Source organism: Rhinolophus ferrumequinum, chromosome 2, assembly GCF_004115265.2.
Source record: "Rhinolophus ferrumequinum isolate MPI-CBG mRhiFer1 chromosome 2, mRhiFer1_v1.p, whole genome shotgun sequence".
NCBI classification, from domain to species: domain Eukaryota; kingdom Metazoa; phylum Chordata; class Mammalia; order Chiroptera; family Rhinolophidae; genus Rhinolophus; species Rhinolophus ferrumequinum.
Window position 1 is genome coordinate 59927840 of NC_046285.1, and position 27744 is coordinate 59955583.

The 27744-nt window shown below is 36.7% G+C and overlaps 1 protein-coding gene across 8 annotated transcripts in view; it reads right to left on the reverse strand.

Moving 5' to 3' along the window:
• MAP3K13 (mitogen-activated protein kinase kinase kinase 13) overlaps positions 1-27744 on the reverse strand; it is a 140082-nt gene that overhangs the window by 27582 nt on the left and 84756 nt on the right. For all 8 annotated transcript variants that reach the window (XM_033126513.1, XM_033126536.1, XM_033126551.1 and 5 more), the window contains 3 exons: positions 12154-12740; positions 5728-5911; positions 996-1187 (listed from right to left, as the gene is read on the reverse strand). In XM_033126513.1, the coding sequence (XP_032982404.1) occupies positions 996-1187; positions 5728-5911; positions 12154-12655 (878 nt within the window). In that variant the 5' untranslated portion in view covers positions 12656-12740. The remainder of the gene's footprint in view (positions 1-995; positions 1188-5727; positions 5912-12153; positions 12741-27744) is intronic.

The window sequence follows — 27744 nt, forward strand, 5'->3', positions numbered from 1 at the left end:
GAATCTGAGCCCCACATTCTCTTATATAAACTAAGAATGTACTTGTCATACATACTCCCCCACCCCCCCGCTTTTGCTAAGATCAAAGCAGATGTGATAATGGATATAAAGAATGTTGTAAACCATAAAAGCACTATGCTTTTTTTTCAATGCTTTTGAAAAAAGGTGAATCCTTCTCTGCTCCTCTACACCAAAATGTGATGAGAAATAATAAAAGTAATGCTGAAAAATAGGAGCTACACTGAAATATGCCATTTTACCAATTCCTTTCTTTCCTTTATGCCATTTGGGGAACTGAATAAACACTCCTCTTAAGGTGGTTATTGGCAGCCAAGGAATCATTTTGAAAACAGAGATTACTAGAAATAGCTCTGCTTCTCTTAAATAACGAGTTTGTATTTTTCTTATGGACACTGTGAACCGTATAACTATTTATTTCCTTCTTTGCTTAGACTCATGGAAGCTCAAACCCAAATTTGTAGTCCGCCTCTAACTGTATGGACTATTGTGGTATATATTTTGAGAAAAAGCTTTAGTTCTAATGTTTTTATTTTCTCTTTGCCTCTGTTTCTTAATCATTTTATTCATTTTTATTCTGTTGTATACATTTCTGAAACTCAGTTTTTTTAAAAAAACTGTGTTTTTGGAATACACTAAGAAAACAACAAATAAGCCTTTAAGTGAGGAAGTTTGGTGTTAATTATTCAAGATGATGTAAGGTGAATACTTTGGTGATAATGAATTTTGTTTCATAATTATACAATTAAAAGCAACAAAAAGGTCAGGTGCTAAGTGTCAGGTGCTTAGACATATCTGCCATATAGATAAGTAAGTATGTCAACAATAATCCAAAAGATATGCAAATAGAATTACCCATGTGCTGATTTAAACTGAACATGAAAGTATGACATCTGAAAATTTCAACGATGGTTGATAGATTTCCTTATTTCAAAGCAATAAAACAACTTGGCTGAAAAATTAGCTCCAGTACTCACTTCGGTGATTTGAGATCACGATGAATAATTTTATGAAGGTGCAAATAATTCATTCCACTTGCAATTCCTGTGGACCAGTCTACTAGCAACCGAGGCGTGATCTTCCTGCCAGCTCGCAAAACCTCGTAGAGCTGTCCATGGGCACAGTATTCCATGATGATGCAATAACATGGGGCCTGAGTACAAACACCCCTTTCAAGAAAACACAAACATGTATATAAATACATAGATACAAACATACATGTATACATATTTATATTTTAGAAATATTTAATAAATTTAATCATTAAGACCAATTCTCCATCCAAACTATTTTTTAAAAAGTATGTAGATAATCTTTCCTGATTCTTAAATTAGCATGAAACCCTCTCTCGTCTACAGGTTTCTCTGTTAGGCACATAGATAATTTTAGTTTGTTTTGTTCACTCCAGATATCTATATGCTGTGTTCTATCCGGTGCTTTTCCTGTGGGACCATTCCATTCTGGGACAAAGAGCACCCTTGTCTGAGGTTTTGAATGGGCTGGATATTGTGTTGTTTTTGATTGCTAAGAATAATTTAAATATCTTCCTTTAAAAATTAAATAGAGTGTTTTATACTTAGTGTGCAGAAAGAGAGAATTCAAATAGAATGTTGCTATTTTTACTATTATTTGTTGGATTTTAAATTACAAATTTAAGACAACTAACTAGAATGAGGACCAAAAAAAGAATTTTCTATATTATTTTGTCTTTGAAAACGATTTCTGTTTAGAATAAAAATAACGTTACACAATGTATTATACACTTAGGCAGCCTGCATGTCCATCACTTCCTACACCTTCCATGAAGGCTTTCCTGATTATTCCAGTCCAAAAAGATCTTTCTCTTCTCTGAATTCCTATGCTACATGGGAGCCATTCATTTTTTTATATGTGATGTTTCTCTCCTGATATAGATTACAGGTTCCTTGAAGGGAAAAGGTATTCAAGTTCTTTTCTCTTTACCACAAGGCCTAAACGCGCACAGCAAGTCCCTTACAAACAGTTCTTAACTTCACCTTACCTTTCTTTGCTGATAAAGCCTTCACATAACATGTGCCGAGGCCAGAGGTAGGAAGAAGAGCAATAACATGGGAGCACATCTTCTTTTTGTCAGGCATATTTACATGTTTGTTTAATTGTTTTATTTGATCTGCCCCAAACCATTTTAAAATAGAAATTACCTGTTCCATTTTTACAGGTAAGGTTCAAAAAGGGAAAGTTGACTTGTCCTAGATCAGACCACTAATAAGTGACAGAGCTGGGATTCAAATCCAGTCTGTTTGACTTCAAAGCCATGCTCTTTCCACTCATTGTGCCACAAGCCCCCCTTTTACCTTTTCAGCTTCTATATAGACAAGCATTGGGGATTCCTGTATTAATAATGTTACCTTATAAAAGTGGGGATAATCACATGAATTCAATCACAACTTTGTTCTGAGGATGAGAAAAGAGAAGAAAAACGACCATATGCAATTCTGTGTCTCATCCCTTAATGGTATGTATGCCTTCCTTTAAAACTTTCTAGAGAAGTTATTGAGGATAGTCTACCTATAAGACACACAAGCTAAATTCCTCACCCAGCTATCAATTCACATCCTATCTCTTAGGCTGCCATAAATGATGAAAGAATTTAGAGACCATGGCTTGTGATCATGTGAAAATCTTGTAACAATAGCAGGTTATGGAGAAATTAAATAATTAGTCTTCATTTTCCCTGCTTTGATGTGCCTGTCAAATGCCACAAAGCGATTTCTATTACTCTCAATCATTTTCTAAGCTACCCAGAATTCTTACCTTGATTTTTAATGAAAGATTTTTTTTTTCAAGTTTCTGTTACTTGACTTTTAGGAAACGTCAGTGGAGCAAGAGTGTACAGGAACTACATACAGACAATTTTAATTTTCATTACAGAGAAATGATAAGGCAGGAATACTGTAATATGTTTAAGAATATCAAAATAAAGATTTGTTTGAAGCTATTCAGTATCCTATTCAACTATGTTCTAACTTCTCACACACACGGACAGAAAGGGCCTAACAGTAATATGTTATACACTTTTCATCTTTCCTGACTGACGAATGAGGAACAATCATTCCATCAGCCCTGTACTATGACAAGGCTTCTTAGTAGCTATAAATAACAGCTCTATAATCACTTCTAATTGCTACCTTTTATTCCCTTTGACACTCAATTCCATTAGGAACAGTCAGGTTGGGTTTTCTTAAAAGAAAGCTTTAAAAATTGGAAGAAAAAAGAATATAGTATTCTTTCCCTGCACTTTCCCTTCTGCACATCGTTCTTAGTAACTTCCAAAGAAGCTGTAAGCACAGAAACCAGTATCCAGAGAGACGTACTAAAATGTAATCTTGACTTCATGTCTTCCAGACGGTCCTGAATGATTCATTGGCCAAGCAACACATGGCACAGATGGCTGCAAACATAACACAGCACAATGCCTCAAGAGCATGGTGTAATAGGCCAGGGACACAGTCTCGCTATTTTTTCCACGTAGAGGTAAAGACTATTCAAGCATCTTCAGCCTAAATAGTTGGGCACCAGCATGGCAATATTTGTCCAAAATGCTGAAAACTGCATATGCAGGTAGGAGGGTCAGAGGGTGAGGTGGGGGTAAAGACTGGGAAGAAAAAAGAAGCAGCAAAACAAAGGAAGGAAAAATAAAGATTCACACATCCATCCTCCTAGGACACACTTCTGCCTGGAAAGCCCTCTTACCTGGGACACATACAGCCTATTACATTTCAGGAGGGCCAAAAGGCCATGCTAATCTATAGAATATTCTGTGTCTCAAACTGAGCGTCCTAGTGATCTAAGCTTAAAAGTTTAGTTAAATGGAAGGCCTTCCTTCCATTTAGGATGGTGTAGCATACTGGGAGTGAGGATCCTCTGAGGGAAGTAAAATGAAAGAAGTGAGTCTCTGATAATCGGCTTTAAAATAATCCTCCTGTTGTCTTTTCAAATGATAATCTTTGGAGAGATGAGAATTGGTTTCTAGAACATTTTGTTTTAGTCTCACATCTTTTTAGCCCTTCCCAGGCAACCAGGGACAGAATTGCTACAGCAGTTGAAGCTCTCTCCCATGCCCTCTGCGTGGATATTCTTTCCACAGGAAATAAATACAAGCACTTCATTCAGTATCCCAGTTGAATGCTTCTCTTCCTTTTACACCCCCCTTTCCTTTCCTTAATGGGCCTTTGAAAATCATAACTCAGCTTCAATACTTATTTAAACCCATTCTATAAAACCTGTACCTAAGATTTCTATTCTTTACTTTGGGGATGTGGTTCCAATGAAAAATTATCACATCACATGTTTAGCTTTATAATGATAGTTTTATCAAGAAAGGATCCCTCTTGGGGACTGGGTGAAGTTCCTCCTAATTTAGGGAAGGGGGATTTATAATGTATTCCACTTTTAACTGTAGCCTCATTTTCCAGAATTGAAATACACACACACACACACACACACACACACACACACACACACACACACACATATATACACAAAGAGTACCAAAAAAATGTATACACATTTTAAGAAAGGAAAAAACTATTAAAATTGTAATACTCAATATATACCGATAACAAAATATAATATGAATACAAGTCACGTCTGACTTCTGCAACTACAAGAGGTGCTCAAAGTGGTTGCCATCAGCATAATTTCTATACAGTTTTCTCCTTTTTTAAGCTGTGTATACATTTTTTGGCACAGTGTGTGTGTGTGCTAAGAAGTTCAAGTTTGTAAATTATCACCCCACCTAATGGCTACTTTTCCCGTTCTTTACCTTCCCTCCTCTGAAGCCACTCACCATGCATTTATTCAAGCCTAGGGCAACATTTAAAGGCTGGTAAGAGGAAACTCAAGGGAAAGGTACAGGCAGAAGAGATTACACATATAGAGAGTGTATATGTGTACATTTGGTGATTTCCACAAGTTTACCTTTGAGCCTCCCCCTTTTGCCAAATTTGGTGATTTCCACAAGTTTACCTTTGAGCCTCCCCCTTTTGCTAGGCATCCCTGCCAATATTATGAAAGTAATGGTCTTAAACTATAAAGATCTTGAAAACAACTACTTTGTGAAATGAAAATAGCACATACCTTACTATGATCAATAACTCTATTATCACTAGATTTAGAAAGCTGAGTGATTGGCATTACTTGAAAAGGGATCTAGCAAAACCTGAGGCAGGGAGAAATACTCCAAAGGTACCTGTTATTAAAAGTTAACATTTAAGAAGGGACACTAATAGAAACTAATAAAAGACATATCTATTACTACACAGGGACTAATTGTTCTCTGATCACCTAGATGTTAGCTTTGTTTTCTTAACTGAATTTTAGCACCTTCAGGCTATCTGAAAGTGACCTCTGTCATCCTATTGATAAATGAGGTTGATTCAGCAGAGCTGACTGCTTGGCAGGAATCCACCTTCTCCCTCTCTGCTCCATCTACATCCCTTCCCAGCAGGGCATTCTCCGGCAAAAAGAACTACTGGATTATAAACTTCTTAAAGACACGACTCTAATTCAATAGTTCTTTGGTACCCTTCCAAAGCACCTAACACAGTGCTTAGTCTATAGGATATTCTTAACATGTCTTTCAAAGCTGGAGCTTACGTGTTTGGGAAAAGAAAATCTTTCTATTTCTTAAAAAAAAAAAAAAAAAAAAAAAAAAAAGCCTTGACCTACTTGAAAGCGATGATGTTAGGGTGCTTCAACTTCCTCAAATGCTTGATATCCGTCTCATTCTGTTCTCTCACTTTCTTGATGGCCACCTCCTCCGCTCGGAACTTGCCCAGGAAGACAGCTCCTTGGGCTCCACTACCCAGCCACTGCAGCTCTGAGATCTCCTCAAATGGCACTTCCCAAGTATCTAGGCACACAAGCAAGAAAGAAGCTTAAAAAGATCTTGGAATCTGTGCAGGGACCATTCTACAAAGCCACTCCAAAGCTGCCAACTTCACCATCACCCAAAATGACCTCTACGCTGTTTCCCACCTGGTAACTCATCAAAAGATATAACCTTTCTATGGGCCTTGATACTATAGATCAGATATTCCCTTGTATTACTTTGTATCAATTTTTAACCAGTGAAATCAAGCAGATCAGAGATATCCAATACACTCTCCTCCAAACAAAATGTATTCTGACACTCCCACCTGCTCGTCTCAAGTCTTTATGTTTAGTCAATTCACCCTACTGTCTCTACACCACTATCCCTACTCCATCACCCATTATAAGTATCATTTATTCCTCTTTGAATTTCTAGCCAGATGCTCAATTAATCCTTGCAGAATGAATTTTCAATGATACTCTCATAAGGACCTAATTATGTATAATACTTATATTAGTATTTACTTTTTATTTAGTATTTACTATATGCCAGATACTAGCATAGTGCTTTACATGTCTCATGTGTTTAATCCTTACAACAGTCCTACAAATTTGATCTTATTATGGTTATTTCGAGATGCGAAAACTAAGGCGAGGGTGGGTAAGTTAGTAATTCAAGATCATATAGCGGGTAAGTTGGCAGGATTGGGCCCAGAACTCTGGAACTGGCTGATTCCAGGGAGAGTGCTTTTTCCACTATACCACATTTCCTCTCATGAAGTAACTGAGAGGGTCATTAGTGATGATATATTTACTCATATAGATGCAATATTTTCAAGTTTCTTTTTCTTAGAGTTTGATTTTTTTTTTCCGCACCAAAAATGTAACAGAGGTCATTTCTAATTGGTTGTATTATTGGTGATTCATATTATGTTCTTTATCCTTTTCAATATTAAAAAATTTTAACGATAAGTATGTTTGACTTTTATCATGAATAAGATGCTATTTCAAATAAAGCACTTTAAAAATTGCATCAATATGTGCTTTAATCTTGTGATACTTAAAAAGAAGAATATAATCCATTGATCGCCTTGTCCTCCTTTTTGCCAGTGCTTTCTCTCTGCCTGGTAAGAAATGAACATCAAAGAGCTAGGAGCCCCACGGAGTGAGGAGAGGATGATGACAATACGAAAGGTTATGACAGATTCTTGTGGGATCGCCGATTACTAAAAGGCCATTATTTGTAGAACACTGAACAAGGTACTGCTGAGTTAGCTTTGAAGATATTCTGGTCCTGAAAGCAAATCAACTCACCATCTAACATGTGAAGCAAGAGCAGAAAGAGTTCATCAGTATTTGGAAGGGAACTACATTTCCCCCTTCTCTAATTTTCTCTGCCTTAAGAGAAACGAAATTCTATAGATTCTTAATAAAATGTGGCTTCTCATTATAATGGCTAAAACATGATTTTCAAAATATAACTACATCGAGCAGAAAAACTTATAGTGAGAGTAGTTTATATCATGGGCATTCATCCCATTCTTCTGATATCAGCAATATTAAAGTTTTCTGCTCTATTGAAATCGAGCAGCTGCTACACAAAAGCAGATCTCTCTAAAATACAAATAGCTCACAAATGTGAAATCACCAAAGCAACAAATGATACCAAGTGAGATTTGGGAGGAAGCAGTAAGTTATAAGCTTCACTCTTTCAATATCTTTATGGATTCTAATGACTGACAAGTATTAAGTATCTTAAGCAGTCTCAATTTTGTCCCCATAGGCTTATTCGTGCAGCACACACAGGATGCAGAGATTGATGGCATACTGTAAGAGAATTTTACTATTAGAGGTACAGTGAGGGACTAACCACAGTGTCATTTTGACCATTCTGGGGACTGAATAAAGTACTATTATAGGATACGGGGCAAGAACATAATTGGGTACTATTTCTCTGAATAATCTTATAAAAGCCCAAGTTACTCTAAGTTTTAATACAATGACAATTAAAATTAGACAATCTTTGGGTGTCTTTCCCCCCTATTTACTCAATGTTTATTTCCTGTTAAATACTAGAAACATCAGAAAATATCAGAAAAATGTGTATTTTATCTGATATTCCGTCCCATACTCAATTTTAATCTTCTCTTCTAGTCTTTGCTTATATGTATACAGCTATGTAAAAGTTGTATGTGATGTATAATTTTTTTCTTTTTCATGTATTGTGTATTCACCATGTATTTATATATTATATAGTTTTTATTATAAGCTCTAATTATTTACTGCACCCTCTTATCTATTTTGATACTTGAGTGTCTCCATCTTTTTGTTTGCTAATTTAAATTTGAAATTCAAATACTTTTTTCCTTTCTTTACATTATGTACTCAGACTCAATCCTTAGGTTAAAGAGTACAGTTTCCTGGCTCTTGGTATACATTCCAAATTGTTATCCAAAAGGATTTTGCTAGTTTTTGCTGACAGCAGTAATGTGAGTGTGTCCCTTTTACTATGACTTTGTCAGCAATGAATATCGCCAATTATTTTCTGGTACTAATTTAATTAGGTATAAAATAGTATTTTATGAGTTTGTACTACTTTAATTGCCAATGATGTAGAATATTTTATTTACATTTGTTTAATACATCCACTTTGTATGAATTGTCAAATTTATCCTTTGTCCATTTATCTAACAGGGTCTTGTAGTTCTCATAAACTTGAAGGAGCTTCCTCTCTATTTATTTGAAAATATAAAGAGAATATTTTTTAAAAAGCCTTTTAATTTTATTATTTTTTAAACCAAATAATTTTGTAGTTCCCTGTCATTTCCTTTGTAATTTCTTCTACTATCTCCTCTATCCTCTAAGAGTGATCTGTAGTTGACTTTTTAAAAGTTTAACCTTTATATCCATCTGGAGTTTATTTTGTATATGGTATGAGGACAGACACAAGTTAATTTTTTTCCATATTGTTATTTAGTGATTCTAACACAATTTGTTAAATAACCCTTTTTATATTATTTTATAATGCTTACATTGTAATTTACTATATTTTTAATAAATAATGCCTATTATTTAGTATTTTTATAAAATGAGAAATAAATGAATTATTAAAATACAAATGATAAGTACATTTGGCACTTAAATAGCAAAGTTTGAGGATATTATAATAAGGAATGGATTATGCCTGGGTTATTCAGTTAAGTCTTAATTATCCGTGGAAAAATAAAGGGTATAGCACTGGTAATTCAAGAACACAGAATAAAATAAAGTAATATTTCAACTATCTTCGTATCAATATTTTTACTAGACTGATTACCAGAAGTAAAGTTGATATATGTGATTTAGTCCTCTTGGCCTGTCCCAATGTCCCTGTCAATATCTAGTAGGGAGTCAAGGAACAGGAAAATGGCAGGAAAAGAAATACACCTTAGCAATAGGACGAGAAAAATTGGGGGCTTAGATCATTGATGAGCAAGCCCACTAACCTGGTAAGAATAGAAATTGGCTGTACTCCCTCCAGGGTTAGTCCCAGGCTTTCTGCTGCTTTTACGTCTGTCCCATTGGTACTCTTCCCCAGCTTTTATCTTCTCTCTGATTCATCTCTATGACTACTATCTTAATTCCAACATCCACCATGATCCCCAAGACTGAGAAAAAGCCACACGCCCACCTACTTTAATGCATAAGTTCTCCTTTGTTTATTCAGACATGTCTATGACAATATTTGCTTTGAGGATGAGAACTATATGGAAATAAAAAATTTCAATTACACATAGTACTATCTTACTTGGACTTCACTACCAACATACTAAATGGGAGATGAAGATATCATTAAAATTTTTTAAAATCTAGTGAAATTTCCACCTAAGTACCAAAATGCAGGGACATATCTCTTATATGTGCTATCCTTAGGTTGACTGTAATCCAGGATTAGAGATTAGCTCCCTGATCCCAGAGCTGACAAGGAAAAAAACTACAGTTTCTGCCTAGCAAATCTCTTTTACAGACCACAGTAGGATATCTTGTCATCTGTTGAAGAGTTAGGCAGCTGCTGTGCCCTTGTAAACTTCGGCTGACAGGACTGTTTCTTATTTATTTCTGAAATAAGCCTTTCTGAAAGTCACATAATCCATTGGAAGAAAAAATAAATACAAGTTTATAGAACAATAAGAAAAATTTAAAGGATCCTTTTCACAAACAAAGAATGTGTCTGTTATACCTTTTATGAGTCTGAACCTCAACGTTGCATTTGGATCCTCAGATCTCCAAATTACCACCAAAATAATTATGAGACTGGACAAGTTAAGATCCTAAAAACCACACGTAGTTTATCACATAAGCAGATATTTGTAGGTTTTGTGCAGAGGAGAGGAGAGGGGACTTTTAAAAAACAATAGATTAAGGGTGGTTATCTCTGAATTGTGGGATGACCAGTCATTTTTATTTTCCTCATTGTGCTTATCTTTATTCCCAACTTAAAAAACAGTAATACTGTTTTACGTATGAGTCCCCAACATTTGTGTGACAAGGAATGGTCTTTTAATTTCCTTGAAACCTTAAGATCATGGAGGGGGAAAAGGGGCAGAATGTGCATAGTATGGGAGTATGAATGAAAGACAGAGAGAGACAGACAGACAAATTCCAGGACTGACAAAGAATGTCTGCATGGGGCAGGAATGGATGCTGTGGTTGACAAATCCAGAAAAGTGTATCCAGAATTGACAGGTTTACTAGTAAATCCCAAAATCCTTATGGAAGAGGGGTACAGAGGAAGAAGTTGGTATTGGTTTAGGAGAAAGTATTTCATAAATAGGAAAAGTAGAATGCATGAGAGTGGTTAATGGTGAGTAATGTTGACTTGTTGTGGAAAAGCTGTCAACAGTTGACTAAAAGAGATGAATATGTTTTTAAGGGAGGGCCAAAGAGTCCAACATTCAGTTATAAAATAAATAGAACTGTCTTATTTCTGGGCCATATTTTTCCTTTCCAAAATTTCTTAATGAGAGAACTTACAACAGACTCATTTACAGAAGGCTACAAAGATATGTATCAAAAGCCTTATAAGCAACAAACACTTTGAACACAACCATTCCTCTTCTAGGAATTTATCCTAAGAAGTAATCAAAGATACTAGCAGAAATTAAGTAATAGATAGATGCTCATTGCAATATGGCTTATAATTACTAAAAATAGCAAACAAATTGTCAAGCAATAGAGGATTGCTTAAATATTGGCATGTTCACACAATTTAATATGATGTAGCCATTAAAAATGATGCTAAGAAGTATACTTCATGATATGGGAAATGTTCACAATATGAAGGGAAAAATAGTACAACTCTATTATTTTAAGGCACACATACACACACAAATAGACTAACATAATATGTACCAAAAATATTAACGTTAGTTATTTTCAGGAAAAGGGGGATCACAGAATATTTTAACTTTTTTGGGGGGGAATTTACCTGTATATTCCAAATTTTTTACATATATTACTTTTATTATCAGGGGAAAAAATCTATTTTAAAGAACACAAATGAGGTTATAAAGGTCACTAGGGCCATGTGTTCTCTTTACTTCAAAATGCTTGAACTGGAATATATAAATATACATGTTACTCAATGATGGGAGTTAAAAATTTACCTTTTAAAAATTTGTGGGATCTAGAAATAATAATGCTTCCTAAGAATGGCTAGATAGTTTGTCTTTCCTCAAAATGTGAGCCTTTTGAACCTTTTGTGACTGTGAGAAAAAAATTCCTTTTACTACAGCTTAAGGCCGGCCTGCAGTCTTCAGCGGCCACCCCATGTAGCTTCTCTCTGGGTTGAATTAGTCCAGTGGCCATCAGACTTTTTGATTGTATAAACTTTCAATTTAAAAAATTTAAACATGTAAACATTATGTGATTTATTTACAAAGTATATATCTGCACGACTTTATTAAAATACCAAAAAGATATGAAAACATGAATAAAAACAGAAATTTGAAATGATGCGATAAAAGAACAGGCACTCTAACATTTTCTTCCTCATAAAATAATGGATTGTCTTATGCGTACTCTACTCGGCATGCCACTGAACTACACAACCACAAAAGATGGGCTTTGACTGAAAAAGACCAACCAAGTATAAACCTGCTCCATTCAGATGTCTATGGGAAATTGATAGGAGGTATTCATCTAGCACTAGTTCTTTAGTTTATCCAAGGTCAAAGGTTACCCAGTTAATGCGGGTGGTGTGCTTACACAGGAAGTATCTTCCAGGTCCATATTCTAGCTTACCTTGCTGCTGTAATTTGTAATCAGTGGAATATGCCTTCCCAATGATATTCCACACAGGCCTTAAGCATCCAAATAGTCCTTCAAGAAATCCGCCGCTGCCGCTGCCGCCGCCGCTGCTGCCGCCGCCGCTGCCCGACCTGCTGAACTGAATCTTGATGTCTTCAGTTCCACTCATGCTCTCTCGATCCACAGTGCTGCTGTTCCCCTGAGACACGGCCATCTCTGATTCATCTTGTTCCCTTAGCTGAAGGACGCTGTTCTCAAACTGGTCCCTGGAATCCTCGCTTACGCTCGTCAACACTGTTGTGGTGACGGGGCTGTTCATGCCCTCCGTTAGCTCTGTTTGCACGCCCCCCTTTTCCTGCTGGTCCTTAAGGAGCATGGGTGAAGGGTGGCTCCCCATGGGTGCAAGTTCATCTTGTAGTCCATTGAAGGTTTTGTTTTCACTCAAGGGTAAGTGTGGGGAAGAGTTGCAGCTCAGGTACTCCTGAGGGTCGGCCATCGTGCCATGAGTGTGCCCACGGCCCTGAGATGACACTCAGAGGATTACCCGAATAGAGTTCTGACGTAAGAGAGGGCTCCAAAACCTGGGGAAACAGGAGGAGGACATGAGATCACCCTTTCTTTAGCTATCCACACTACTACACTTCTGTTTATAATAATAAAAACATTGACACAATGGGGACTAAACAGTGGTGTATAGCTGCATGATGGAATACTGTGCAGCAATTAAAAACCATGTTGTAGAAGAGTATTTACTCACATGAGAAAATGTTCATGACATGTTAGAACAATATATACCAGTTAGAACAATATATACAACACAAACTTTTTAAATTTTTTATGTAAAAGAATATACAAACATATATACAAGAAAAAAGACTGGAAGGATTTATCTAAAGAATTAACAATAGTTAATGCTAGATGGTTAGATTTGGGAGGGGTTTATATTGTTGTGTTTTTCAAGATATTCCAAGCATTCTGCATTAACATGTTGCTATATACTGAATGTCTGTGTCCCCCCCACCACTCTCCAAATTCATATGTTGAAACCTAATCCCCATTGTGATGGTATTTGGAGATGGGGCCTTTGGAAGGTGATCAGGGCATGAGGGTGAAGCCCTCATGAATGGGATTAGTGCCTTTACAAAAGAGACCCCACAGAGCTCCCTTGCCTCTTCTGCCAAGTGAGGACACAGTGAGAACATGGCTGTCTATGAACCAGGAAGTAGGCCCTAACCAGAGAGCAAATCTGCCAGCACCTTGATTTTGGATGTCCCAGCCTCCAGAACAGTGAGAAGTAAATGTTTATTGTTTGAGCCATCTAGTCTATGGTATTTTTGTTATAGCAGCCCGAACAGACTAAGACCTACATATATCATGTTTATAATCAGAAATAAAAAATTTATTTCCCTTCCCAAAGGGAAATTGTGTCCTGATAAATATATTTTTATTAGAAACTACATCCTCTGTTATTATAAGTCACTGCTCATCTTTTCTCGTTGCTTTAGTGTCTTATCCACAGGCACATTGCATTACTTTCTAAGGCACTCATTAATTCATGTAGATAAATGTCTTGTGTATGTGACAGGAGAAATTCCTAAGATATAACATTTATTTTTACTGTACTGCATCAAATCTGGGGCAACATAACTAAGCCCCAGCTCTTTAAACTTGTTCATTTTTCTGATCTGTCCATTAGCACCAATTTCTTAGGGTCACCATACTTCTGAAAATAAAGACATGGAATTAATTATTTTAGATTGGCCAGATCATGCAATGTCAATCTTAAATTTATTCAATGTAGGGTCTCATCAGAAACTTACCTTTTTTTGCACATCCCTATATGATAGTCTTTTTTTTCCCCCCACATTGTATTAACATCTAGAATACGTTAGAGGCCAGGGTATAAAGATGATCTTGCTTTGCAGAGGGGGCAAAAGACAGACTAACAAAGACTGACAGTACAATGCTTACAATGAATCAACCAAGTGCTCTGAGAGCACAGAAGAGGGAGGGATAGTTTCAGGGATAACTGCCTAAAGGTGGTAACTATTGATCAGTTTGAAATAAGTGTAGAAATTCATCAGACAGGCAGGAAAGGGGCGACTGAAAAAAGAGGGAGAGGGTATTGTAGGTGTGGGGAAAGTATGGATGAGGCCATGGAGAGATGAAAGATTATGGAACAGATGAGAAATCTAAGTGGCTATATGTAGGTTATATGTGTGTGTGTGTAGAGAAAGGTAAGAATGGGGATTAAGTTGGGGGCTAGATTGTAAGAAGCTTTGTACGCTAAGCTAAGAGGATTGGATTTTATCCTGAAGGTGACAAGGAGTCATAGTATCCGATATTGGGGGTTATGGATAAAAATAAACCATACTTATTTTATTAATTTCTTATCTTTATTACTGAGACACAAATTTTAAGCTTTCTTTTTTTCATTTCCACATCCTATGAATAGTTTGTGTGAGTGAACCAAGGAAAATAATTTATCCTTTGAACTTTCATTCATTCATTTAAACATTTATTGAGCTCCTATTACATACTATTCAATGTGTTAAGCATTAATGAGCGGTACATAGGTTCCTACCCTTTAGGAATTTAAAATATAGAGGGAAAGCCCAATAGATAATAACAGCCATGTAGTTAGATACGACACACAGATATGTACAGGATACTGTGGAACTCGAGAAAATAAACATCAAATATGTCTTGAGGGGTCACAGAGGAAATTTTGTTTAGGTTGGGAGATGAACCAGGGATTACTAGGAAAGTGAAACGAGGCCTTCCAGGCAATATTGAGGAGCAGCAGGAGATAACCCTTATAAAAGGTGGGCAAAGGTCAGTGTATATGGTGGTGTATGATGAGCTACAGCTTTTGGATTTTATCCTCAAGACAACAGAGAGCCATTAAGGAATTCTAAGTGAAGGAGTGATTTGGTCAGATTTGTAATTTAAAATCACATCTGTAGAAGTAGAGGTTGGATTGAAGGGGAAAGATTGAAGGTTAAGATGTCATTTAGGAGGAAGAGTCCAAGTAAGAAATGATGAGGGCCTGAATCAAGCAGTAGAAATGGCAATGAATGGGGGTGCAGATTTAAAAAGTACAACTGGCAAGCTCTAGTGATCGGTTAGACATAGGGCTGGGTAAGGAAAAGGGAGAGGAGGGGAATAACTGCCAGATAATCTTCATGGGATAATGGATAAAGGGGCAATGGTATTAACAGAGATAGGAAATATCAGAAGAAAAGATTTGAAAAGAAGGTAATTAGCTCAGTTATAGACTTAGAGGCTTTGAGTCCTACTGTGGATGTCATGCACTGAACCAGGCTTTTATTTTGTTATCTGATTTTCAAAAGGCACTTTGTTGAGAGTATCGTGCTAAGTGAAATAAGTCAGACAGAAGAGGACATATGATCTCACTCATATGTGGGATATAAAACAAAAAGCAACAAATGAACAAACAAATAAAAGCAAACTTATAGATACAGACAACAGAAAGGTGGTTACTAGAGGAAAGGGGGTTGGAGGAGGACAAAGAGGGTAAAGGAGGTCAAATGTATGGTAACAGAAGGAAACTAGACTTTGGGTGGTGAACACACAATTGAGTATACAGATGTCGTATTAGAATGTTGTACACCTGAAATTTATATAATGTTATTAACCAATGTTACCCCAATAAATGTAGTTGATAAGTAAATAAATAATAAAGAGACACTTTGTAGAAAGGGATTTGAAGAGAGGTAAAGACGGTCCTTTAGCTCAGGGGCTGAAGTGTCAAAATAATACAAGGGTGACCTCAAGTGAAATTAAAAATGTACTTATTGAAGAAATGTTAGGAGCGGTGCCATGCAATAGGCTAGGTTCTCTGGATACAGGGCATTACTGCTGCCATTACTACTTTTAATGACAATTATGACAAAGAGCTTTACTGTTTATAGTGCTCTGTTTAGATAATCAGTGATGTGCTGGTGAACCAGCTCTCCAGAAAAAAACAACAACAAAAAACCCAACAATCCAATTTGTAGTGTTTGCCGATTTCCCTGGTATAAATACTCCCACCATGGCAGATTTCAAGCTAATAACAGTTTAACAATCTGCGTGCAAAGTTACTAAATATTTAACAATTGGCTCTTACAAATTGGTATATACAGCCAGCTCTAGCACCAGTAATCCCTGTAAGAGTGTCCTCCTTTCATAGAGAAGTAAGAAACTTTTCTAAGGTCATATATGGAGTAAGTGGTAGAGCAGGAATTAAAATCTAGCTCAAAATTCAGATCCCCAAATTCCCTTGCCTTTTTTACAACACGGTGGCCCCTTTTATGATAACCCCTCACTTTCTTGGAGTGTTTCAGAGGTTAAAACATACTGCTGCCTATGATCTTGATCTAAAAATTCCATGCCCTATGTAAGGAAGCCAGAGCATGGAATCATTTGCCTTGTTTTTCACAGAAGGACACTAAAGCCTAGAGAGAGATCTATGCTAAAGGTCACAGAGCCAGCTTGAATACCAGCTTATTTTTCCTTATCCCCAAACTCTGTCCTGCACCATGCAGTTTCTGTAAGACACAGTTCCTGCCTTTCAAAGCTTACAAACTACTTAAGGGAATCACCTCCTGACTGTCCCCTCCCATAACAAATGTACCATATTCTGTTATATACAACTGTGTGAAACAAACAAACAAAAACACACAAAAAAACAGTAATGGGGGCTGGAGTAGATAACTCGGGTTGAATAACAGAGGTAGGACTTGACAGAGGTAGGACTTGCGATGAAGCTTTGAAAGGACAATGTATTTGAAACTGACAGAGGAAAGGAAGCCAAGGAGGAAAAAGAGCATTATCAGAGGCAGGGAAGCAGAACTGACCAGGGCATATAACTTAAATTCTAGGGTATGGAGAAATTTAGGGGCTGGGAAGATGCCTGGGAATATAAGGATGGGAAAAAGAAGGAAGGAAGGCAGGAAGGGAAGGGAAGGGAAGGGAAGGGAAGGGAAGGGAAGGGAAGGGAAGGGAAGGGAAGGGAAGGGAAGGGAGGGAAGGGAGGGGAGGGAAGGGAAGGGGAGAGAAGGGAAGGAAAAGGAAAGGAAGGGGAGGGAAGGGAAGGGGAGGGAAGGGAAGAAGGAAGGAAGGAAGGAAGGAAGGGCTGGAGCCCTTTGTTACAGCAATAGCCATTGGCTGAGTGAACCTCCATTTCCCTCACTCCATCCTCTCCACTCTGTTCCTTTTGTGATCATCTCTATACTTTGACATTACTGATCCCCGCATTTTGCTTTCTTGCTGACCCCCTACCCCAACCTTGAGCTGTAACTTGCCTTTGGTTTCACCAACCTTGCTCTGCCTGATCTCTTTCAAGACTGCTGACTTCAGACTATCTGAGCTGGCCACTGCCTCAGCAGTTCCTTCCGGTCTGCCTTTGCCTTTGGGACTTGTGGTTATCCTATACAGCACAGCGTGTCCTTTATGCTATTGGCTCACATCAGACTTGAGGATAACGCAAATACCCAAATGTGTATGTGAATTTCAGCCAAACACCTATTTGTGTAATTTGTTCTTTGAGTCAAACTACAGGACTTTATATTAAATTCCTGGTAAATTTCCATTCTGTCCACTTTTATCCTGAGTTTCTCCCTGATGACATCATATTGGAATGAGCTCATCACGAAAAGTTAAAAAAACGTGTGTTTGTTTTGTAATCTCTTCCCATGTCTACAAGGTTAAGGGTGCACATGCAGTGGATCTGTTCCCCTGCTGGCACCGAGGATGAGTCTAAAGAAGAGAACTTCAGCATGGTCATCACATTTAGTTTGATATTTAAGAGATCAAGGAACAACATGACCTTCAAAGAATATCGTCCAAGCTACTTGTTTTACATATAAGAATCAAATCTCAGCTAGATTGCTGACTTGCTCAACACAAGTCAATAATGGCAGAGCTGGGATGAGTCCTCCTTCCTCATCCTATGCTCTTCCCCTAGTCTGGTCGTTTATGCAGACAGAGCGACGAATAGCCATGATATAACTCCTGATGACAAAAACAATAGTAAGTCGTCATTATTCTAGACGCCCGAAAGCTCCTCCCAAGGAAGCACAGGCACCCACTCAGAGGGGTGACCCTGCCCCTGTCAACGGACCAGTGAAAGGCCACTCAGCTACTGGGAGTGGGCAGAGGCGAGGGAAACCTCAAGGTATGTACAAAGGCGTGTGGTCAAAGAGGCTCTCCTTTGCTCACCAGGAATACCAGGTGCAATCTCAACCAACAAAGGCGGAGAAATGGAGAGACTCAAGAACAAAGGGAAAGAAATCATCACCATGACTATATTCAAATATGATCAGAGCTGACTCTACATTTAAGAAGAGTGTCGGAGGATAACAATACCTAAATTTTACCTGTGTTTGTATGTACACCCACCAATTGCCACGGCACAGTGAAGAAGCTGGTGAGTGGAAACCAAAGGAACACAAACAGCCACTATCGCTGCCTCTGTCTTTGCCTCTCAGGTCCTCTCTCCCTGAGCTCTGGCTCAGGTACCCGCGTGGGAACTGACTGTTTGGATCTTTTAATCCATGAAAAGCCAAAGCGAGTATTGATTAGAAGGGGGCAGAAAAGAAATGAGGCAAGATTTTTAAACACTGGAAGGCAAATGGAAAAAGATAAGGAAGAGTAGGGGGTACAGGGGCAAGGTTGGCATGTCACCCTTATCTCTAGGGAACTCTATGGGCAGGGCAGCAGGTGAAGTGATGCTGCCGCTACCCTCACAAGGGCTTCTGAACCTGCCAGGAGTGCGAAGTGCTTCCCTGATGGCCCTCCAGGCACACTTCCGTTGCCCCGTGAATTTCTCAGCCCCGAGAGGAAGTGGTTTGTGCAAAATTAGTAGGCCAGGGTTGGAGACAGCAGCAGCTGTGCATTTGCTGGGCACTGCCAAATTCTGGAAATTACCTTGGCTTTGTGCCAAAATGGATCCAGCACAGAGAAAAAGAGGAATAGAAGAGGCAATGTAGCCAAATGGCCCTCAAATCTTGTGTTTATTTTATAAGACGATTTCCCCCATGTTGCTAATAGAGGATCATTTTATGATAGATCATATTTTGGGTTTCATACTATAAATATGAGTAAATCAAAGTTTTTGGAAAATTTGGCCCCACAGATAAAGTTTTCAGTATGACTAAAATTGAATAAAAATTTAACTTAAGCATTACTGCTTATGTTTCTTAATTGCCGTTGAGCTCTTCCCAAACTGTCTTCTCTCTATTTTGTATTTTCTCGACTTAAAATAAACACAACGCTGCCATCCTAACCTTCTGGTCATTTCTCTAAAATTCATATGGTAGTATTTAGAACATAAGAAAGATTTCTGATACTGTAAAACTGAGACTGAGTCACTTGTTCATAGTAATAACATAAAATGATCTTCCCGGGACAGAGGTCTGTCGCCTAGATCTTGATTTGAATTTTGAAAAAATTAGATAGCTTTTTCTAGTGGAATTAAAATAAGTATGTGATTTAAAAATCACATCAAGAGCGTAGCCTACAATCATGTTTTTACCCCTAACTTGCTCTCATACCTGAGGACCATCCACGGAAACTCCTATTTGAAAGGACAATAACTAACTCACATCAACCAAATTCACCAACCTACCTCATCCCATCTTCTTTATAATATTTCATTCAACAATTCAAAAATACTGATTCAGGGCCTACCATATACCTATATTTTTGGTTAAGATTATGAATGTTTAATAATATTGAAGTATGCTGGAGCCAGCAAAAAATACAAGTTACAAAAAAGCAAATCCTCCATGTTGACGGATTACCTTCTACATATTAGTACCTATAAATACAACCATGATTAAAGCTAAAATAAGTCTATAATGTTGGTTTTAAAATGAATAAATATGCTTCATTTTCAGAGTTGTAGATTATAAACTTATGAAGAAATAGAAACTTCTGAGGCTTCAAGAATACCTTAAGTCAGGGGCCAAACATGTCTCTCGACCAAAGTAATGATTTCTCTATAACCTCCATAAATCTATGATAAATAATACATACTACCATTAATGTTAATATTCCAGAACAGAATCAACACTTCCTGAGCTAACTCTGACTTTGCCATATGAAGAAAATCTACGACTAAACAAATTCACTTAAAATGTCTTTAAAAATAAGATAAAGACATATATGACTTTAAATATACAAACATTAAGAAATAAAAAATTATATAAACATTACAAGAAAAGAGAAAAATAGGTTTAAAAGGTCAATAGTGGTTACTACTGTTGTTCTTTTAAATTTTCTCTATTTTCCTAAATTTCTATTATTAGCATGCATTACTTGTTAATCCAAAGTTTTCAATTCAAATCTTCATTGCTTTAAACACATAGACAAATGAGCCAACTTTCCTATATTTGCATATGTGACAAATGGTATGAAATGTTAAGGACATTGTCAGGAAACCTAATTGTCAGTGTATGTTGAGGCTTGCAAACAGGCTTAAGAAGAATAATTATAAATTCAAAATGAAAAGCAAAATGAATAAAAAACAGATGACAATGAGGAAACAAAACTTGATGACTCCTATTTTGTTTTTACCTTTTCTATTAGTAAGAATCATATTCAAGCAGGAAAAGGTAGTATAATTGTGCCTAACAGAACTGGAACTCAAGACAGATGAAGAGACAAGGGCATATGTAAGTGTTGATTATTTCCAAGTTCTAAAGTCCAGCTGTATTACATGCTAAGGCACTAAAACACTTGCATTTAGGATCACAAAAACAACTTTGGTTATCTTTAGGAACTGTGAGCAAGACACTTACTTCATGGAAAAGGAATAGATATAGAAACAACTTAACTTAAAAAAAGAAAAGAGGGGGCGGCCGGATGGTTCAGTCGGTTAGAGCATGAGCTCTTAACAGCAGGGTTGCTAGTTCAATTCCCATGTGGGCCAGTGAGCTGCGCCCTCCAACAACTAGACTGAAGGATAACGACTTGGAGCTGATGGGCCCTGGAGAAACACACTGTTCCCCAGTATTCCCCAATTAAAAAAAAAAAAGTCCAAACTATGTCCACTTCAGTACCTTTTACCTTTGCTTTCCTAAGCCTGAGAACTGATCTTCTCAAGGCTTGCTCCTTCACCTCAGTACCTCAGAAAGGGCTTCTCTGACCCTGTAAGCGCCCCTCTTTAAAAAAAAGAAGAAAAGAGAGATCTATAGAATACATAGAACTATGAACTTGAGCTGGTCCCTGATACAAGCATCAAGTATTCAGTAAGCACTCAATAAATGCTAGTCTCTTTTCTTCTTTTCCTTTCCTGTTACTTTGTACTTATGCCCTCTCTTTTTCTAAATCTATGACTCTCCTTAAGACAAACAGTTTAGGAGAACAATTGAAATTACTTAAAAATAATTATTTTAAATTAAAATTATTTTTAAAAAATTGGGCTATAATACAAATTTTAATACTGTTTCCCAATAAATCAATTCAGAACCTTCTATGCGCTTCATCATATAGAGAGCAATATTGTGTGGGGCTAAGAGGATAAGCAGTAGAGGAAGAGAGACCTAGATTCAAATATTAATCATAACTTGACCTTATTCTCTCTCTAAGTCTCAAATTCATTATCTATAATTAGTGAAAACAACAGAATTCACCTCATAGAATAGATTAGATGATTACATGAGACAATGAATATATAACACTTACCTGGTACACAGTGAATCCTTTATTTGTTAGCTATCTAAATATTTAACTAGAAAAACTGGAATAAAAAGATATATGTCAATATGCTCAATATATATATGAAATCAAGTGGTTTCTATGGCTATTTCCCATTTTATAATGAAAAGACATGTATTTCCAAGGGGTTAAGTAGAATAGCTTAGTCCAGAAATAAGCAACGGGCTAGCCTAGAATTTGACATCACTATACATTGGCCCTAAGCCCTGAGACTACTCTGATCTCTTTTGTAGTTTCAATGTTGTTTGCAAAAAAAAAAATTTTTTTAATTGTTTTTTGGATATAATTTGGAGAATTATAGATGCTGAGAGATTAATAATCCCCTAACTTGGAAACAGTACAAGTAGCACAAGCTAGTAATCTGATGTTGAGAATAAAAACATATTTAATAATTACTTCTAATAAATATCACAATGTTAACATATAACCACATTTGTTTAGTACATCATATCTATCTTCCTTTGTAGACTAAGTATGTTTCTAAAGAAAACAAATAAGCAAAATACAATTAGAGATTAATTCATATTGGAAATATACTAGGGATTAAACTGAATTATACTAGGGATTTATGCTGTATATAATCAATTTTCTGAATTAAGATTTTTCTGAAGTCTGCGTAAACACTGTCTATGTGACAGCAGAAAGAGGCGCTATCACAACAGTTGTTGTGCCCTGTTGTGTGTGTCAGCCCAGGCCCAGGCAAAAAACAGATGGTACACTCAAATGGGGCAAATAAAGAGAGTTGAATAAGAGACTACTTACAAAGGCAGGGGCAGGAAAAGGAACAAGGACGCTATTCCCTAAAGCTAGTAATAGCCAGGAGGCTATTAACTGGGCAGGGAAAAAATGATTACCAGAACCTGGAGAGCATAGCTGTAGAAGAAAGTCATCCAACAAGAGCTGGAATTTTCCACGAAGCTGCAGATCCTACAGACTGTTCCTAAGCGTATCCTACATGTACTTAGCAAGCAAGGAGCTGGCAAGTGTCCTTCTGCCATCCTTGCATTGCTTTTTCAAGTCTTGCTTAGGAATGATAGAATCAGAAGTTGTTAGAATTAGAGGGAGCAATGAGCGGGTCATGACTTCTATTTTTCAAGAGAAATAACTCACTCTCATTAGTTTGTAAATTTACTAGGAGTAGAATCCAAGTATTATTTATCTCTGTACCTTGTCCCTCTTCTTTTCCTTCCTATCTAGACTCAGTACCTAGTACAGGACCTGATATAACATGATGCAATTTTTACTTTTTGGATGGGAGAATTTTACATGCACACACACACACACAGAGCAGTGTGATAAACAAAATATTAATGACAATAGCTAATATTTACTAAGATTATTGCCACTCACCAATCTAAACACTTTTCCTATGTTAACTTCCCTAATCCTCATATCAATTCTTTGAGAAAGGTACTATTATTACCCCTGATAATAACTGATAAAAAATTGGGGCACAGAGAGTTAAAAAACCCGACCTATAGCTACTAAGTGGTAAAGACAGGAGTTGAACCCAGTTCCACTCCGGTTCCAGAGCCTGAGCTTGAGTACAAGTCCAAGCAGGCACCCTTAATCACAACACTCTACTGTCAATATTATAATAGGCTTCTACTTAATTAAAAAAGATCTAAGAAAAATATAGACTAGACTCACATCTTACCTTGAACTTAGGTTCTATACTTAGGACGAAAGGTGAAAATTCCTAGCAACAAATAAAGGCAAGTGGAGAATACTAAAATATGCCCACTTTCTGTAGGGTTTACTTCATTCTGTTTTAACATTGAACCCCTATACTTGCATATTCCAATATGGTAGCTTCTAGTTATATGTGGCTATACTGTCCAATATGGCAGCTTCTAGTCATAAGTGGCCATTTAACTTAAAATTAATTCAAATTAAATAAGAATTCAGTTCCTCAGTTGCATTAGTCTGTTTCAAGTGCTCGAAGGCACATGTGGCTAGTGACAACCATATTGGACAATGTGAAATAGAACCTTTCCATCATCACAGAAAGTTCTATTGGACAGCAGTGCTCTACATGCTTTATTCATATTAATAGACTTTTTTGGTTTTTTTTGGTGAGGATTAGTAAAACTGTGGTTTCCCTCCATACATGGTGATTTGCTAAATGCATAGAACTCCGTTACCTCCCTTAAAATAACAGGTTTACTACCACATTTTAGTAATCCCTATAGATGAAGTGATTTAAGTACAGCTCATTCTAATGACGGTTTGTCAGGACCAAATTAAAGCAGAGATTTTTTTTTTTAAAAAAGGGTTTTCCAAGGGACCAATAGCCAGGTATCTAAAATCATCAGAAGAGTCAAAGGAATAATTTTCAAATACCTAAGTAGTTTCAACAGTCATTTGTGCAGAATTTTAAAACTGCAATTGGATTACTGCTAGTTTTAAAATTACCCTTCCTTGAAGTTTTTAATCACAGTCCTAGTGTAGGTGAAAGGCAGAAAATTAAGGAATGGCTAATGGAGGGAAGAGTGAACAGGACCAGAAGTTTCTACCAAATCACCAATAGCTCTTGTAACTTCTCAGAGGAGACTGTATTACAGGTAACCAGGATAAAAACTCCAGGAGGATCAAGGAACTCTAGACTCTGGATCCAATGTCCAATTTTAATAGTGATGTAATTAAAACCATATTAGAGAAAGATCCTATTGCTTTAGACTTTTACATTTCTCCTTACATTTTTTTTTGTTCACAGAAGCAGTCCTGAGTTTTAATTTTTTAAGGTAATGATTCAGTCAAGATAATACCCTAGAAAATGTCTGACAGAACATTTTGAGCTTTACCAAGAATAGAAATTTGAAATTGGCAAAGATCAATCATTTTTCACCTATCTCATGTCACTGTTTTGGAATGTGTATTTGACTTTGTGCTAGAGAGTAACCCAAACCCAATATTTAATTATTCATTGGTATAGTTTCCATTTCTACTTCCAATATATAGCTTAAGTTTGCAAAGGATCCTTGATGGGTCCCATCTGTCCAAGATGAGGATGACAAGGGAAAACATCAATTACTATTAAATATTTATTCTAAGTGTTAAAAAATAATAAATTTATAAGACAGTTCTAATGGAAAGAATAATAAACGCAGAATGACAAACAATTTGTGACAGAAAACAGTATGCAGTGCCTAAATACAAACATTAATATTACAGAGGACGCAATTTAAAGACATATTTAGGTGCCTCCCTTCAGAAATTATAATTTGAACTCATGACAAGCACACATTTTCAATACACGTGTTCCTAAAAAGTTGCATATAAATCACATTTTAAAAAAAGTTACCATTTAAAAACTCCCAATAGAAGTTACTAGTATTTAAAGCAACACTGACAAATCTGTTTGCAAAGTAGAAAATCCTTTTGAAATACTAATGATTTTTTAATTATTGTACTTGTTTAGTTAATTTGAATTTTCTCCCGTGTCAGTGTCGGTATCAAGCCACTAATCAACTCGTTAACGATCACTTCTCATGGCTCTTAGTAAATCTGCTTGAGTAGTTACTATTTTATCACCAACGTCTCATATTGTAGATGACTCCACAGCACATACATTTCTCTCACTAGAAGAGAAGCTTGCTGAGAGTAGGGACCATCTTATTACTGTTTTTTCCAACACCTAACATGGAACCTAACATTAACAGAGATCCTATGAATCAATGAACTGAGGTAAAAAAAAAACAGAAACAAAACAACAACAACAAAAATAACACACCAAAACCCCCCACCTTTTTATATTTTAAAATAATACTTTTAAAAGTTTATTCCAAAACACTTTCAAGTTTTATCTAGCTGATAAAGTCCAGGATTCCAGAATTTGTACACAATGATTTTATAAATATCAACCTTTGTTCTTCAACACTGATGGGTCTTCAAAGTTCCAGGCTACATTCCTAAGGCAGGACACACACACCCTGAATCATTTCCGTTGTCCTGTCTGATCCACCTTCATCTTTACTTGATCTTTCTTTACTATTACCACCCAGAATTATGCTCTAAATGTTACTGCCCCCTGCTGAGGGCATACTTTTTATTATTTCATTGCTATATCCCTTCTGAGCATGCCCAACACGTTATCGAGTTGACCATACACGGCACACAGAGCAAATTTCATCAGTGAATAACCTCCCATTGCCTCCCATTACATCAAGGTTCCTCACAGGCCTGTAATGAACCAGATCCTACTGAAGCTCATAATAAAATAAATAGTTGTTTTCCCCATGTTGATTACAGTATGCTTATGATGCGTTGTAATAGGAAAGGATGTGGGATTTCAAGTCGGAAAGATCTTATGTATTTGAACCCTAGCTCTGCCACTTATCAGCTATGAAATCTTCAACAAGGTACATAAATACTTCATTTGTACACTGGAGATAATATAAAACTCCCTTTTGGGATTGTTGTAGATTCAAATCAAACTAACAAGCATTTTATTGAGTGCTTACTATAAACAAGACCCACACATCTTCAAATGGTTTTTCTCTGTTATTTTGGCCCCGGAGATAAGTTTAATTGCAAAATTGGAAGATTTCACTCTGTGCTCACATTTTCTGATTTTTTTTTCTCTAAAATTGTTAAATAAAATTTCTAATTAATAAATGTGGTAGATGGAACATAAACATTTTATCTCTGGTTCCTCCCTCCCTGCACCAAATTCCACTGAGATGAAAGCAAGACAAATTAAAAAAAAAAAAGATATGCTATTCAACAACATGGATGAATCTCAAAAGCACAATGCTAAGAGAAAAAAGTAAAACGCAAAAGGCCACATACTGTATGATTCCAGTTATATGAAATCCATTTATAGAAAAGACAAAATCACAAGGACAGAAAATAGAACAATGGTTAACAGGGGCAGGGTGGTGGGAGAGGGGACCAACCTGAGCTTTTATTCCCCCTAATTCCAATACTGAGATCTGCAAATGGCATTCTGAAGGCAGTGCCCAAGCTGACCTGAGCAGTGGCAGAATGGCCAGAACACACCGATAGCCTTTTAACAGCCTCCTTCAAAACTATCAGTGTTCCAAGGACACTAACACTTTTCCTAGGATGCCCTTGATAAAGACAAAGCCCATTCAGTTGTGTAACTTGTGGTAAGCTTCGTTAAAACGTAATCACCTTGCTTTATAGCTAAAACTTTCCATTTATGTACCCTTTAGAATTAATTTTGCATTTAGAATCCTTGACTTATCGAGACAGAGATACCTCTACCTGTGTCTAAATGAAAGTTACTAAACACGAGTCTTGAGAATAAAATAAGGTAAGAGTTTAGCATAGTCAAGGTTACATGTCCTTAGACACCAAAAGCCATCCCTAGTGTGTCCCATCCCAGAATCAGTGTTGAGTTAAATGTTGAGGTGAAGAGTCCAGTGGCAGAAAATGGTTAAGGAAGAAGACATCAGTTATATTCTGGGTGTTCACAGACAGACACATAATCACCTCCAAATCCTTTCTCTCACTTACTGAGGCAAATCAAAGTGTCCTTCTCATAAAATCTTTAGTTTTTCTATTGTCCACTTACGATTTTCTTTCCTTTTCAGGCATGCTTTTAATAGTACTTTTTACCTTTATTTTACTGGATACAAATTTTGTAGTACTATACCCCACATCTGTTTGGGATGATCCCACCCCTCCATAATTTCCAACTTTCATTTGAAGGACTTTTCCACAGAGTCCTGTTTTACTTGCCCAGCATAAAAACAAGTAGATTCATTAGCAAGCATGGGTTTTTGCAATTGGGCATCCATTCAACCTCATTAGACTGACATGAATTGAGCACCAAAATTTTAAATATGAAAATAAATCATTAAATACCTATGAGGAATCACACAGTCCTTGTAC